The following is a 17489-nucleotide window of genomic DNA, read 5'->3' on the forward strand; positions in this document are numbered from 1 at the left end:
GCAATATCGTTTTTCACTCGTGATTCATTCAGACAATCTTTCACTGCTTTCACACACGCTGCACTATCAGTTTCAGGTAATTTATCAATAACTGTGACCACTTCTTTAAAATACTTAGAATAATACACCACTGACTGAATCCAGGTTCCCCCATCGTGTAACAACTGGCTGAGGTGGGAGTGGGATATCTGGAAAGTTCTCTCTGAATATTGAAATCCTGGATGGGGCTTTACAAAAACATTTTTTTGTGTTAGAAATAAACGAATTGACAAGAGGAAATTCATTCCGGATTGTTTCAGAAACCCTGTGAAGGCCATGTGCTAGACAGGTTACATGCGTGAGGTTAGGATAAAATGTTTTAAGAAGTGGAGCTGCAGCAACCATGTATGAGGCAGCATCAGTACAAAACAACAGAACTTTAGAATCGTCTATATTACCTGAGTATAAAGACTGTAGGCCTTTATTTACAAAATAAGCAATGGCTTGGCTATTCACTTTCGAAAGTTCCTTAACACATACGTGGTGTGGAATCGAAGGTCCATGAGGACTAAGTTTTCCTACTACCATATTTGCTATATACCTATTCATAGGATCTGAGGTTTCATCCACAGAGACCCATATGTAAGAATCACCTATATCCTCCCGAATGGAAGCTAAAGTTTCATTGTATATTCTGTCTAAGTAATTTTTTCTTAGGGTCGACTCAGATGGGATATTTTGTTTGCAGTATTTTTGTAAAAACTGTCTTAAAACCGGATTTTCAATTGCATTCCAGGGAATGTTAGCAGCAACAAACGCTCTGGTTAAATCAGCATAGAAATTGCTGCTGAGATTGGATGAAGTAGGCTGTGTTAGTAAAGTTTGTTGCAGTTGATTTTTCTGCTGAGCTTTAGCCTTATGAGCCGCTCCTTGCACATGCTGCTTTAGGTGGCACTTCTTTTCTTGCGAAATCTAAAAATGTAAAGTAAACTGAATTAAAATAAAATCCTAATTGTTGTATTGCCGTATTTCTATCACAAAGTTAATGGGTTCGAACAATCAAAATTTTAATGACCTGCAAATACTTTAACTATCGGAATTTAAAAGGTTAAAGTGTAGTGGTCTTAAAAAGAATTATACCTCAGGATAGCTCAGTCAATGTATATAAATATTATAGGCCTACTCATTAAAATTAATAGAATTTATATATTTCAACTATTGTTACATACCTGTTTGCTACAAATCTTGCAGAATATTATTTTTCCATCATAAGTGAATTCTGAATATTCTGTTAGCCATTGCCGGATCAATGTAGATTTCGCACTTATATTTTTCGGCATTATCGCGTTAAACTTCACAGGAAAACGTCCTACCGCACAAAACTTCTCAACACAAATAAGGTGAGGGAAAGAGCAACTGCTAACGAGCATTCAAATGAACCGTTGTTATTGAGATTCAATTGGACAAAAATACAAAGTTCCACTTATTGTTGCATTTCCTGGTAGTGTTAACACTAGGAGGGCCATTCTTTTAAATATTTTGTAACGGTTTACCCTACTAATTCGCAGTTTTACGACTTTTCATAAATATTTCAAAAACACTCTTTCTCCAAAAATTATGATTTTATGACACTCTGAAGGGCAGTACAGCTAATCGGTTTCAGACCGAAAACAGTCATTTTCATAGTATAGTATATCTCTGAATCGGTAGCAGCACATGTGATTGTTGCCTGCTTCAAAACTAAGGTTGGTTCTTTGTCGGCATTTATGCCTCCAAACATGTTAAATTCGGTGAAATCTATTGCGAGTGTCGTGAGATTCAAAACATTTTGTTTCCTTTATCAATGGTTTCATGGCCGGTGTGAAGCAAACTTTCCACTTTTTAAATGCCTTAAATTTCGCAGTGAATGCATGTATAAATTATAAAAAGTAAGAGTAAAATGCGAAACTTTACAGTGAGTTAGGCATTTTTAGGCGAATATTAACAAATTAGGCTCTAATAACCGTTTTAGGGCATTTTAGGGCACTATAAAACTCTTTGAATACCTTTCAATTTCCATGAAACACAAATATTAATAATTATTTTTACTTTTCTCCTAAAAAAACAAAATAGGCATTTGCCCTAGAATCCGATGTCTGCTTATAAACAAACGAAAATTTGTCGGTTCCATAAAATGTTGTCAATTAAGGGGTTAGGTACAGCTTACAGCAGTAAAATTTTGGAAATATTCAACATATTTTTTTTCTCTTTACTGTGTTTTGTACAATAATGAAAATTAGTATGTGTGAAACACTGTCCTTCTGCTATATGAAAAAATATTTTTACGATTAAAAAATATATATATATATATATATATATATATACTTTTTTTTTTTTTTTTTCAAAATTTAGTTCACAGTGCAGTGACGAAGCGTTTATCACATAACTCAAAAACATTATGCGATGAAATTTTTTTGTGTGTATTTATGCATGTCATATCTACAATATGATGCAAGATCACTTCTCTATCTTTGATAGATTGTCTGATAAATAAATTAATTAAAAATGGTCAAATATCAGTATTTTCTTCTAACACAAAATTTAAAAAATATATTTATTAAGAATTGTAGTTGAAAGAGCATAATATTGTAAACATGAGTTTTAGCAATAAAATAAAAGAGAGCGAACATGAGAAAGTTAACAAGTTTATTAGTTATGAGGGAAACGCTTCATCACTGCACAGTGAACTGCCACCGTTCTGGATTAAAATATATATATATACACACAATTGTTTTTTAATCCTAAAAATATTTTTTTCGTATAGCAGAAGGACAGTGTTTTATTTTACGCATACCAATTTTCATTATTGTACAAGATGTAGTAATGGAGGGAAAAAATGTTGAATGTTTCCAAAAATGTTACTGCTGTAAGCTGTACATAACCCCTTAAGTTATGTGGTTATGTTACGGAAGCGGTCACCTTCACAGGTTTTATTGTACTTATCTTAATGGCTTGATTTACTGTAGTCTATATAATTCTTGTATTATGCTAGTTTCTGTGATGTAAAGTGATTTTGTTTGGAATTCAGGGGTCAGGCGACTATTCCTCCAACAACAGTAGCTGTCCTCAGTGTCCTAGCCGTTGCGGAATGCCTACCACCACGACTCCTGGTGTAGACTGGTCAACGGTGGGAGGCGGGAGCGGCGGCGGTAGTGGAGGCAGCAGGGATCGACAACAAAGCGCCCAGCAGGTCAGACTACACTGATCCTATCACATTTAGTTATCTTTAATGTGACTTTTTTGTCACTATATAATATACAGGGTGGAAGTAATATAACTGTGCAGATTTTTGTTGATTGGATAGAGTACAACAAAAAATTTTCATACAACTTTAGTCACAAATGAATACTTTTCTCAGAAAAAAAAAATAATTTCCCCTAAATGTTAACACTATTTTACTTGATAAGTATTATCCGTACGATTCTGATTTTTACTCTTATCATTACAGACACTGATAAGGAATGATTTATCCGTTAGCTGTTTTTAAATAAAAAGATTAACACCGTATCGTTATTTTCTGCCATTAGGAAGTCTGGCAACCCTACTGCGGTGACTACGGGACGGAACTCTGCTGTTCAGACCGAGTTCGTGTGTTTTCTTAGGTGAGCCGGCGTCGCGATGTTGCCAAACTGCGCAGATTTTCAGCCTAATTTTCTAAGTGACCATTCATATGCAAAACGCATAATAAATCTTTTTATTTATTCTAATATATGAGCCGTTCAGAGCAGAAGTGGTGTAAGTCAAAAATGGGTAATGAGGGTTAAAGTAAACATTCTGTAAAATACAGCGCAAAGTAGCAATTAATGTTCAATTTATTTAAACTGTTAGTAGTCAGTGGATAGCAAGAAGGACATACTAATTCCTAATTTGCGCTGTATTTTACAGAATTTTTACTTTAAACCTCATTACCCAATTCTGACTTACACCAGTTTTGTTCTGAACGGCTCATATTCTGTTGCCCCTTTCAATCTGCATAGTTATATCACTTCTATCTTGTATATCGTTATTATCATCCTTCAAAGATTAGCCGTTTATGCTTTTCCTTTTGTGAGAATTAAAGCATAAACATTAGGTGTGCACAAATAGTGGGACTCCTTGGTAATGTGGTCGGCATAGAACATAGTTATCGCTAATGACAACAGTGGACGAATATAAGCGAGATACGCCCTGTTCAAGTGGGAGAGAGATTGATTTCCACTGTTTGCCGGAAATCGTACCCGGATTCTTTGGATTTGACTGTAAAAAGAGGAGCTGCTTTAGCGACAGCAGAGAACAATTATTATATAGATAGCGTGCGTTTTCCAATATAATTATCTGGAGACGCACAAGATGGACACAGTATTAACTATTTCAGCATTATCATGGAAGATTGTGTTTCTAAAGTTCATTTTGTTATCGTAGATAATATATTTTTTTTCTCCATAGCTCCGCAAACAACGGACTTGTCTTGAGTAGTATATGAGGTCTACAGTATTAATGGATTGTATAATACATACATTTTATCTTTCCACGCTTGCATGTAGGCAGCTGCGCTGTGCACTGCCGCTTCCTCTCTACTGCTGCGAACGTGGAAAGATAAAATGTATGCACTGTATAATGTAAATATTTTGTAAAATCCTTATTTACGCATTAAAGTAGTTTTATTGCAATCATAGTACTGCACTGAAACTTAGATGAGATAAAGTCTTTCAATTTAAGTGATTGTAGGTTCGAATTGAGTGATATTTGTGCGTTAATTAATTTGGCGTGTGCCCTCTAATGTTATATTGACTTTTGGAACATAATTTTAAAAAGTTTTGTAGAGTGAAGATGGGAGATTGAAGAATGCTAGATATGCAGTGAAAGACGTGTCCTTGGGCAGAAAACTATGAATGAAATGAATACAGTATTTGTTAACGAGCAGAATGTAATAGGTAGCATAACAACGATACATTTCCCTGTATCATTTATATTATGTTAGTAAAAGAAGACGCTCTAACCGTGTAACGGATTTAGGTAACCATCAACTGATATTTGTGAGTTATCGCCGTCTATTAAATAGTTGGTTAGTCGTTTATATATAAGTACTTGTTCTTAGATTCCTTACTTCGATCTATATTCTAAGTTTTATCTCTTGAATGAAGATAAAAACGTTTTTTTCTCCCCACTTTTAAGGAAATATTACAGTTCTAAAATATTGGAAAAAATTAGGTTGATATTTAGGATTGCCAGGTGTCCCTTATTTGAAGCTGGAAAATTTTGTCCCGTATGCATTCCATATTGGACGCAAAATTCGCGCACTTATGGACATTCTGTAATGGCTGACGTTTTTATTTTTAATTTACTTTTTCTTACCCTTTTTGTACGAATATCGTATTGAAGAAATATCGTAGCAAACATCTTTTTTAACAACATCGTCTTTAGAAACGTGACAATGATGGTCGGGGGCGGAGGATTTTTGGGGCTATCATTCTTTCTTTTTTTTTTTTTTTTTTTTACAGTACTCGAGATACACCCTCTGATTGAAGTTCTGGCTGATATATAAATCCATTATCAGGCAGTACATCTCACTTGACGATATGTGTCAGAGGAAGAACAATTATTTGTATGCATCTGAAGTCTGACTAGTGTAATATGTAGCTAGTCGGCGATGTATGCAATGGAGGGGGAAAGGAACTGGCCACCCTACCCCATTATCTCCTGGCCTAGTTGCCTCATAAGTGGTGCCTTCTTTATCATTTGTGAGGTTGAGACCTGTCTTCGGACAGTTGACCAAAACAACTCGAGATACATTACATTTAAATATATTCAAATGAAATTAGAAGGAGTAAGATAGATAAATGAGAAATGGAGGGTATAATGTAGGTGAATAGGGGAGAGATAAGAGGAAGAAAAGTGACATGGTCGTATCATGTTAAAATCGGCAGACTAAAATGTAACTAGAAAATGTAAACAAAAGTGTGTTGGCATCGTATATAAGAATGTGAAATTATTAATGTATAATTTTATTTTTACTACTTTCATTTGAATAGTGATTATTCAATTCTTTGTCTTCGTTTCCATTAAATTTTCGTAGATTAGTATTTATATTGAGAGGGTAGCATTTTAATGACCCTGAACGGCAGAAATGTTAAATACAATCCTGCCTGTTATAGTAGTTTCAAAAGTCTTCCTTTTTCTATACAACCTTTAATTTGTTTAACTATTATTACAGTTTGCTGCTAAATTACAGTCTTTTGCATTTTAAAATACAGATGATTAGGAAAATCCCACAACTAGTCTCGCGTACCTCGAGTACATATTATTGCAATGATTTGCGTTAAATTGAACATTAAAAATGTTATTTATAAGTCTAAGACTTCTCATCATAATGGTTTAAAGACTTGTATTGTACTTTACTGGCCTTGGAGCAAGAAATTTAAGGGAGAGGAGATATACGCTGAGTGATGTGTTTGTTTCCTTTTAAGGAACCGAGGTTAAAAGGGACGGCCTCCAGTCGAATGAACTTGAGTAACGTAAAAACAGCGCACAGTGGAGCGCATTGGAGTATTTTCTATCAAATTCGCTTTATAGAAATTGAGTTTTGATCTGAAATCGTAACGTGGGACGATGAAACAACTTTGAGGCATGTATGAAGTAACAGTACCGAGCAATACATGGGCAAACTCTTCACCGTTTTCAGTGCGTGAATTAGGACACGTCAAACAGTTACGTGTTCCATTGGTATCGAGACGAATATGGAGTAACATGACTAGGATGCTTTCGGTTTTGTGTTGTGCACTTGTCCTCTGTTTTGCGTAACGCTTCGCATGGGTCATCTGTCTGCTCGCTGGTCGGGACTGTTTTCCTTTGAAAAATCGCGCGGTGGGCGGGGCCGTGGCGGTCTCGCCCGAACAGTTGCGAGTGAGAACTGTAGCGCAGGCAGACAGGGGAGGCCGTGTGTGAATGGTGTCCCGCCTGCGACTGACTGGACGCGCGCGAGCGATGCAACCAGCAGTTCCTTGCCCCTGTGTGTAGCGCACGCGTGGCCTTGGAAAGTCGGCCGGCCTCTTGGATCGTTCGCGCACTCGTCCTGCCTACCTATTCGTAGTACTTCCACCGACCGCAAGGGAATGGGGATATAAATAGAATGTAATTATCACTATCAACAAACCTTCTGTTAACGATTGGATGCGACTATGCGGTTTTTGGTGCTGAAAATGATGATACCCAACTAGATAAAATAATCTCTAATCTTCGTTATTCAATAAAAATGTTTTGATCCATTGAAAATGAAAGGCTGTAGGTTCGAAGCAATAGGCTACATATTTACGTAGGCATCGTATTTTTTACTCCGTTAGTTGAAATGAGTTTTTGCATACTTTTCGACTTTGTTTATTGTATTAAAATTTATGCATTGCGTAGTACTTATCTCGCAAGAAAGTCATGGGCGGATGCTCTATATGGGGCCTCTACCTTCCTACACTTGCGCAATTGCTACACCGATCTCAGTGGTTCACTGATATTTGAAAATACGCACTTAATTGCTTGTATTTCTATTCAGATTATCACAGCTTTGCTCTACCGTTCCCTTGTAGTTCCATTAAAAAAAAAAAATGTTAGTTTGCTTATATAATGCGAATTGCTATTTGTATTGCTCAAATTAAATAGAACACTTCAATAAAGATGTTATTTGTTTTCTTCCAGTAGGGTGTGAGATAAATCAGTCGTTTATGATCAGTGATGAACAGATACACAAAATGACGAAAGTATACGATATTAAATGTGACATCAGAGTACTGAAGAGAAACGAAGATAGGGAAGTTTCTCTTACAATTAGATCCTGTCAAATAATATTAATACAGATTGATCATTAATGAAACAATGCGTGGTTATTGCATACATAAGTTATAGTACGGTGTACTAAACTTATCATTCGAGTCAAATTTGGTTTACAATATGAACATGTTTTTAATTCTTTCTCTAATACCATAAGCAGAGCATCCGATCAAATAAAATATTTTAATCAAAACTTACCGAAGCGAAGGATTTAGTGTTATTACTTATTACATATAGAGAAAACGTTATATCCTGTTATTTTATTTTTTTTTTTTTTGTATTTTTATCGTTATAAAGCAATTTAACACTCGGATATTTTAGTTATGCATCCTAGTAAAATTGTCAGAAGGATTCTGGAGTTTTAAATTTAATGAAGTTTTAAACATATTGTAGACAATTGATTTTCAAGTTTAAACATTCGCTCAACATTTAATGCAACGTGCTTATTTTCTTAATCAGAACTTACTGATGCGAAGGGTTTTATATTATTACATATAAAGAAAAGAAGTCTTATCACAATCTACTGTATACAGTCACGAAGATTGAGTTTTGAGGGTGCTAGAAACAATAGACTGTGACGGTACTATTTTGCATTGCCTGTAATGAGGCGATATTAGCGATCGTAGTGGTGAGCAACTATCTAATGTTTGCATATTTGCTACGTATTGAGCTTCGCGACTGTATATACTAGACTGTGGTCTTATCTTATCTTATATTCTGTTATTTTCTTTATTTGTATCGTTATAAAGCACTTTAACGCTGGAACATTTTAGTTATGCATTCTAGTGAAATTATCAGAAGGATTCTGGGAGTTTTAAATTAAAGAAGTTGTAAACATATTGTAGACTGAGTTGATTTTCAAGTTTAAACATTCGATCAACAAATTTAATGCAAAGTGCTTATTTTCTTAATCAGAACTTACTGATGCGAAGGATTTTATATAATTACATATAAAGAAAACGAAGTCTTATCTTATACTGTCGCTGCACTTCCAAAATCCGCTGTATGTTTTTTAAATATTGTGCAGGACAAAGAAAAAAGTATTGCCACTTTTAATTCCATTGATTTTCAAAGCTACTTTTGATATAATTTCAATCATTACAAGAAAAGTAATGCAATTATACTGAAAATAGCTTTGAAAATGAAGAAAATTAAAAGTGGCAATGCTTCTTTCCGTGCCCTACAAAATCTTTTCAAAAACACATAGCGAATTTTCAAGGTGCAGCGACGGTATCCTGTTATTTTCTTTATTTTTATCATTATAAAGCACTTCGACGCTGGAATATTTTAGTTACGTATCCTAGTAAAATTATCAGAAGGATTCTGGAGAGTTTTAAATTAAATGGGTTGTCAACATAATATAGATTTAATTGATTTTCAGGCTTAAACATTGGCTCAACAGATTTAATGCAATATGCTAATTGTTCTTACCTACGCGAAGGGTTTTATATTAATACATATAGAGAAAACGAAGTCTTATTTTATATCAATTTGTTTCTTTATTTTCATCATTATAAAGCACTTTAACACTCCAATATTTTAGTTATGGATTCTAGTAAAATTATCAGAAAAATTCCGGGAGTTTTAAATTAAATAAGTTGTCAACATATTGTAGACTGAATTGATTTTCAAGTTTAAACATTCTGTCGGGATATATAATGCAATGTGCTTGTTTTAAATTGAAATTCAAGAAAATATTTAAATGTGTCACATGAATGTTTTCATGTATGTAATCGAAGATTTCATACGTGCTGTATTTTAAGGCACATTATAATTATTTTAATCTTCAGTGGATTAAGTTCCGTTACATCTTAAATAGAAGTGACATCTTGAAGTGGATCCGCAATATGTAGGTCGATATATTTAAAGTAAAATGTCGGTCTGCGGCGACGATTATTAATTCGAAAACAAGTACGAAAAGTCACATACTAATAAACGTACATGTGTACAGTATGTGTTTTTTTATTATATATCCTTCGCATTAGAAGGGTCTCGCTGGGGTCATAAGAAACTGGACGGTATCTACATGAGAACTTGACATTTTTTCGTTCTCTTTGCTTCGAGTTTTATGGTGCACATATGAACAGCGTATGCTTCGTCTATTGGACAAAGCCTGCAGGTAAGGAGGGATGGTCTAAAGGACCGGTCGGTGTTGGTTTGGGGGGATTTCTTACTTCAATACGGACTACCGCGCTGCAACCCTCTTCGTACTCTTTACATTGTCACGGCCGAAAACTTATCGGAAAGTATTATAATGACAAACAAAAACAGCTCCTTACTCAGACTTCCATCCCCTTCGTTGCCATACCCGTAAGAATGCTTTATCGCAAATAGGAAGGATTTAACGTATCTGTAGCAAGAGTGCTCAGTGTTTTTAACTAGACGCGCTTAACAGCCGTGTAAGTTGCAGTTATCATTATTTTATAGCACTTGAGGTATCGGTTGACACTGAACGGAATATTTGTTTGCAGCGGTAATGACAAAGTAGATAAGCTTATGCCATTCGGCCTATCACAGATAGACACAACGCGAACATCAGTTCTATTTTTGTTACTACGGAACGTGCAACTGATATATATTTATATAAACCGAGTCCGGAGGTGTTATGGCCATTGTGTTACGTTTTCAAATACTTGGTCCAGTGACCGAAGGGCGGTATGTTGTGTGTTGATGATTTTGCTGGGTGCGAATTTGTGCAGGGACGATATAGCAACGTCGCATTCCCAGCCAGCTGGTAGCCAAGGAGGGGGCGATGTTGCCAGATACGCGAGTTGCTGTAGACGGAGTGAATGGCATTGCGGGTTGAGGCTCGGTGCAAGAAAGAACGTGGCATCAGCGCTCTTGCATGTGCGGAAACTTGCATTGAAATTTACAGAATACCGAGATCGTTTGCGTATCCAAGTGATCAGAAGTGTTCTACAATGGTGCTCGTGTTGCCATGCCAACCTAGCACTTTCTATCGAGAAGTAGTGGCTCTCTCTCAACATGTGCAGTATGGTTATGAGCTAATGATATAATTTGTATTTATATTTTTACAATACGTCACCATGGAGACCGGCTAAAGTAGATATGTTATGAGAGGGCAGCAGTATCGTGATGACTTCATGGAACCAAGATTTAAAACATTACCTTTACTATCATTTTACTTATAATGGACGGAATGGTTCGTACTTTGCTGCTCTCCTATTGGCAGTTTCAAAAGGTAACTAAACCCTATACGTTTATGTGATAAATGGTGTTGTGTTGACAGTTGTTGGTTTTCAGAGGTGCCTGGATATTTTAATTCATCATGAGACGAGTAGCCTGTTGACCTAGTCGGAGCATATTATAATGTGTAAATTGTGCGGGAGGGGGCCGTGCCGTGCCGCTGAGAAGTGTGGTGGGCCGCCACATTGATTTTACAGCTCTCACTCCTCACTGTAGGAATGTTTTCCTTCTCTGTCTCCTCGTCGGCGGCTCGGCTGGTGGTTTAGGGATCTGCCAAGAGAGGGGGGCGGAGGGAGCAAGCCTGCCTTCTAACATTACGTATTTACCGTGAGCCCCAAAGTGAGTGACTGAAGTGAGTGTGGTGGTGGCATGGATCGACATCTTGGCTTCTTTTCGTCAAACTCTCCATCATCGTCATCAATGTGTAGCTGGTGTCCATCGTGTAGTTGTGATATCCTGATTCCTCGCACCCCGCTGGAGTGCCAATACCGCCGTCGTCGTCGCAACAGTCGACAACATGCACCTTTTTAATTTTAAAGTACTACCACTTCTAATATGGCCGCCGCCAGTTGCTCACTTCTGGCCGTCACATTGGGGCAGCAGTGGAGCCTTATGTTATCGTCTTGTATTATCGTAGGTGTGTGTGTGTCGTATTTCTCTCATTTTTGACTATGCGAGTAGCACTTCCGCGATTATTGTGTGTTGCACTTGGTCATTATGTTTTCTTTCGTTTTATTTACATTTTGTGTTCTCGTTCCGAAATTTGTGATTTCGCGAAGAACGATGGAGTGATATTTCAGTGCGTGAAAGCAAGCAGATTAGTCATGGAGAATCAAGAGCCTGTGGATAGGCAGGAGAGCTAGTTGTACTATGTGTCTCTCACTCTTCCCCTCAATTGGTCTCCTCCTCCATTTTGTCGTGATTCCCTGACCGATTAGACGTAAATCCGAGCACATTGAGTTTCTAACTACAATTGTCATTTATGCTCCGGTTTTGATAATAATCATGATGTTCTGCTATTTTTTATTTTTGTTTCACTTACTAATATATTGTAGATATTATCATACTTACAAAGTAACTTACCCTGTTTTGTAAATTGAAACACCTGGTTGAAATTGGTTTACGATAAATGTTTTATTGTGATTATTTTTTATGACAGGTGGACGAGAAAAAAATAATTATTTTTCTTGTACTTTAAAAACATTTCCGACACTTAGGTTCGCTAAATTTTTAAGTCGCGTAGATACGAAATGAAGTGACAATTTCGTTGCTTATTATTTTGAAAAAATACTGTAGAATGAATTAACCTTCAGTTCACTTGCGAGCATAGAACACTGTGATTTAAGTGAAAAGGAGTGGCAATGTTCATGTGACATCCATTTTATGGGACGTATCATTATAAACGTCACGTTTAAGAATCCTGGCAATAAAAAATGGCTTACTTGAAAAGTAACCAAGTAACGATATAGCGGAACATGTTGTTTCCTTAGATCATACTGCTATTGGAAGTATTTGTGCGTTTAAATAGCCATTCTGACAATTAATTTTAAGGTCATGGTTCCTTAAAAATGCATAATTCCTACTAATTTTATTACAAAATTTGTCTTCCGGAGAATAAAGATTTACAGCTGTATCGTATACCTTACAACATTCTCTATAATTATATAACTTGCAGATTATGTTATATTACACTATATTAGAAGCACATTAATAGTAATCTAGAGAGAACTGGTTCCTGGCCATATACCTATTCTCTGTTTTACATTTGTTGCAATTTTAATACTGTATGACGAATAGCACTGGAAATAACACATTTATGTTTTCAATTATGGGGCAAAAAATGTCTTACTGGTAACTTATGTGAACAAATATTTTGTTGCGATCATTACATGTGCACGTTGACAGGTCAGTTAGATAGGTACAGAGGCATAACAAAATTTGGATTAGTAAACTGTTGCCCTTTTGGAAGAAAATGTATTCGTTTTAGGACTCCATGATTCTAATTTGTGCTCGTAGATTTCTAATTTTTTTCTAATGTATAATGAAAGTACTTTGGCATAGGTCATGGTCACTATCTTTCTCAACCTTGACTGCACATCTTTCATGATCATTTTAACTTACCAGTCATCTTTGTTTTATAACCTGTATGAGTTATATATTTTTTTAAATCAAGTGATTGTAAAGTAAATTCGATGGCAGATGATTACAATTATAATGAATCGTAAAATACGTCTCTGCATTTTTGGGAAGTGTCACGTGAAGTGTACTACCTACTTCAGTGCAGATTTTTGTATAATGTTGTCAGCCATTTTCTTGATCGCTACCATACTCGGAATTCACAGCTGCTCTTGACAGCAACAACTGTTAACAATTATTTTCGATGATAGTGAAACAAGACCCCCCCCCCCATCTTTTATCTGCCTATATGAATCTTTATAGTTAAGCATATAGAATTCTTAGATTTTCTGAACTCTTCATCGTTTTAGCAGAATAGATTGGAAATTTAATTTTAAATTAAAAATATATTTGTAATATTTTAAAGTTGATACGAGAAAAGTAATGTGTGCCCCTGCATTTTTGCATTTAAATATTTCTGCACATGCTTTTCAAATTGGTGACGAGTAAATTTCTGAGGTTATGTTAGGACACCTTGCATGTAGTTTAATTATAGATCATGAATTTATTTAGAAGACTTTTACATTCATTCTCGAAATATCACTTCATTACCAGTGTGATGCGTTTGTTACATGGTCTACAGTAACATATTGTCTAAATTGGTGAATTAAATAAAATTACTTTTTTTTAGCATGGATGTTTTGCTGTATTTGAACAGAAATCTTAGTTTCCATTACATAAGTATTTACAGTAAAATTAATACGCAGTGTATAATATCATGGTTGAATGTCGCCCTCTATTCATTTTGTTATGTTAGGCCTTTTAATGTTTCTTCCCATAACAGAAATACTGTCTTAGAAGCCCTTTTACATTTCCAGTTTTGAATGATTTGGGACTAAATGAACACAGTACAGTATAAGTACGGTATGTTGTCTGAAGGTCATGCTATAAGAATGTATTATAAAGCAATCAATATCATTCCAGATTAAACCAGTTAGGAGTAATTTTTAACAAAAATTTATGTTAAATACAAATTATGGAGCGCAAATGACATAGTAATTTCTCATGTTCATTTGCAATGTGAACCTCTTCAGTGCATGGAATTTTGAAGGCATGTTATACAAATATTGATCTGTCTCAGTTTATAGTCGTCATCAATCAAGTTACTAAGTAACCAATGTAGATAAAGAACACTTTTTTTTTTTTTTGTGGAGGAGGGTTTCTCTAAAGAAATAAATTTACAACATGAAATTAAGAAATACCAGTGACATGATATTTATTTACCAAATAAAATATATTTAGTGCCTTTGAAACAGGCAGCTATTTATTTTTGATACTATCTATTTGATTTGAAGACTGCTCACAGTATGCCACTTAAAGACAGCAAGCAGTACTAAAATTTAATGAAATGGGTAAAAGTGATTGATTCCTTGCTTGTGGTGTGCTTTAAGATCAAATAAACTGGTGGTAGGGCATTTGTTAATTTCGTAAAACCTAATAAGGCATGCATAAGCAGGCTTTTTGTTTAGACAGCAAACTGCTGAGCCTGTTTCTTTCCCCTCTCCCTATTTGAAACAAGTTTGATTGCAGTATTTTTTATTTGAAAGATGCCTGGCTGAAAGGCTCCGTATTATCTCGTCTTAAATTTGTTCCATTTAGAGGACAGAATACCTACCACAGCAATCTTGTCTGTTAATAGAAAGGTATTGAAAATGTCCATACAGTTAAGAACTTCACTATTGTTAAGTTCTTCTAAATATTGATATCTAGAAGTTTCTTTCCATTTATTCTACTATTTCTGTCATAATCATAACAATAATTAATAATAATAATAATAATAATAATAATAATAATATAACAACGGTAGTAAGTTAATGGTGGTGATGTGAAGTACAGTGAGGTTGGTTGGGGACGCTCGAGTTTTCGTCCAGAACCAGCTGGCTGTCAAAGCCGAGCGGCTCTGGACGAAAGCTCGAGCATCTCCAACTAACCTCACTGTAGATTGTGATGGTGATGTCAGTATTACAACTTTAAATAACGTTACTAGCATGTAGTCAAATGCTATTGGAAGTTTATGATTTGACCTTCACAGCACCTATCACATGTTCTTTCATCTTCATTATCTTCGTTTTTTTTTCTCCATATATTTATTTCTACATCATGCTTACTGGCTATTGCTCACCACCACATTTCTGTATACGGGCTATCCATAGCCTTCTAGTTATAGTATATACGATTTATCTCGTTATAGACGTGTGCTTTTTCTATGTTTTTATGTCCATAATCTACTAAAAAGTTCATCCACTCTGTTCTGTCCTATTTTATACCTTCAAATTAACCTGTATCTCCATTCATTTGTGTTTTCTAAAAGTCAGTTTATGGCTTTTCAGCAAAGGGTTAGAAATTGGTTCTTGATGGGTTCTGTGAAATGTGGCAAACAAAACAGATACAACATGTAGATTTTCTCGAAGTGCTTCAGTTTCCCTAACTGTGCTCATGTAATTATTGTTGCTATGTCGCCATAACGACCTAAGAACTCAACACACATTGTAATTTTAAAAAAGTTATTAAATAAAGAACTACCTACCGGTACTATTGTTCATTTGTTGATTAATTCATTTATTCATTGACCAGTAGGTATTCACAGATGCAATATATGTACAGTTACTCAAGAAACAGAGGAGCATCTCGGAAACAAATAAGATTCTGCTTTGCTGAAGATTTTATCAAAGACTCTGAAGAGCACTGCAGGTGACCAAGTGCTGAGAATGATATTACTAATTGTATTGAAGTGAGACAGTTGTAAGTGAAAGCATGCTGTTGCCAACTTAACAATATGTATTTATTTACCTGAGTGCTGTAGTTGACAAAGACTTGAGAGATAGCAGTATGGGCTGGTGTAAGGGTTTGATTCTCACATAGCTATCTTTTTTAATTATTTTCCCCTGTTGGCATTAGCAACTTGTCATAATTTAATTGAAATAGCATTACAAGTGGTGCAATTTATCAGAATTAAAAGTGTTATTGAGATTTAACTTTGATCTCAATCTAAAAAAGTTAAAGACATTATTTTATTATACAGAGTGGATGGTAATCTCTGCACTAAAATAAAACTGGTAGCAAATCATGAGAAGAGATTTGAAAAATCTAAATAAGTTTTTTCTCTAACATTCACCATTTTAGAGGAAATCGTTATGTTTCTATGAAGCATTTGGCAACATCACAGCTGCTGTAGTAACTCTAAGCAAACACAGTCTGCACTCCTTACCTTCTCCTCCCCCTTCATTGTACTCAGTAACATGCAATGTGCACTGTATTGCAAGATTTATTTCAATGATTTTCGCTATTATCCAGTTTAAATTCATGGCTAAATGGTTTAGTTTGTAAAATAAAATATTCAAGACACTAACTGTTCAGACTATTTTTACCTATCTGCTTGTATAGCAATCAGCCATTTATCTCGGGCCGTTACCCCAATAGAGCGCTGCAAACATTGGGCAGAGACTATTTTTTTTTCCTGCTTAACTGTTCTTCATTGAAGGAAAAGTATAATAAAAGTTTTGTTATAGTTCACATGTATAATTGCCTCTTAAAGTTCGGTGCAGAGGTTACCATCCATCTTGTAGACTGCATACTTTTTTTTTTTTATTCTGCATTCCATTCTGAACTTGGGTCCCGGCATTTTCTGTATTAATAGGGTTATAATTTGCTTAATGTTGTCTTCAACTGGTTGATATTCCAGACTGAACTAACTATTCCAGAAAAGTTATTAAAAACTATCTTGAGTTATATACCTTTAAGTGCATTCAGTTTAGAACTCTGGTCACTAGCTTACATAAAATCATTCTCTGTTATTCCAGCTGTACTATATTCCAGGAGAAGCTCTCCAAGTTAAACTGAGTAGACAGAGGTGCCTTGTCATAAAGAGGAATCCTGCCTAATATGCTGGAGAAGTTGAGTTCTAGACTTGTTGCTGGTGCTGTTTTCATATATTGGAACGAATTTAAGTCGTCACTCCACCTACTAATTTTGTTATTAATATATTCCTTTTAAGCAGAGACAAGATTTGAGTCTGGAACACTATTTAGTTTATTTATATGACCATTGCTGTATGTTTGTTGAAACCGAGAATAAAATTCATTATAAACTTCTTGATAAAAAAATTAATATCAGAAATCAGATTCGACCCTACCCCTTATGCTAACAATAAAACTCCTGTCAAGTGACTTAAAGGTAATGTGATAGATACTTCTTGCATAATGCCAAATATTGTACTATATTTCCTTAAGGGTGAAGGGCAACTTAGTGGAGTTCCATGAGAGCCAAACAATGCTTGTAACATTTACAGTGCT

The 17489-nt window shown here is 35.2% G+C and overlaps 1 protein-coding gene across 10 annotated transcripts in view; it reads left to right on the forward strand.

The window, feature by feature from the left end:
• Tlk (Tousled-like kinase) overlaps positions 1-17489 on the forward strand; it is a 438411-nt gene that overhangs the window by 342874 nt on the left and 78048 nt on the right. For 4 of the 10 annotated variants that reach the window (XM_069820426.1, XM_069820455.1, XM_069820436.1 and 1 more), the window contains one exon: positions 3047-3208. In XM_069820426.1, coding sequence (XP_069676527.1) covers positions 3047-3208 — 162 coding nt within the window. Of the gene's footprint in view, positions 1-3046; positions 3209-10574; positions 11018-11138; positions 11660-17489 lie in introns of those variants that run through there. The other 6 variants (XM_069820471.1, XM_069820480.1, XM_069820464.1 and 3 more) reach the window with 5 other exon arrangements.

The sequence above is a fragment of the Periplaneta americana genome, chromosome 1, assembly GCF_040183065.1.
Source record: "Periplaneta americana isolate PAMFEO1 chromosome 1, P.americana_PAMFEO1_priV1, whole genome shotgun sequence".
In the NCBI taxonomy this organism is placed as follows: Eukaryota; Metazoa; Arthropoda; class Insecta; order Blattodea; family Blattidae; genus Periplaneta; species Periplaneta americana.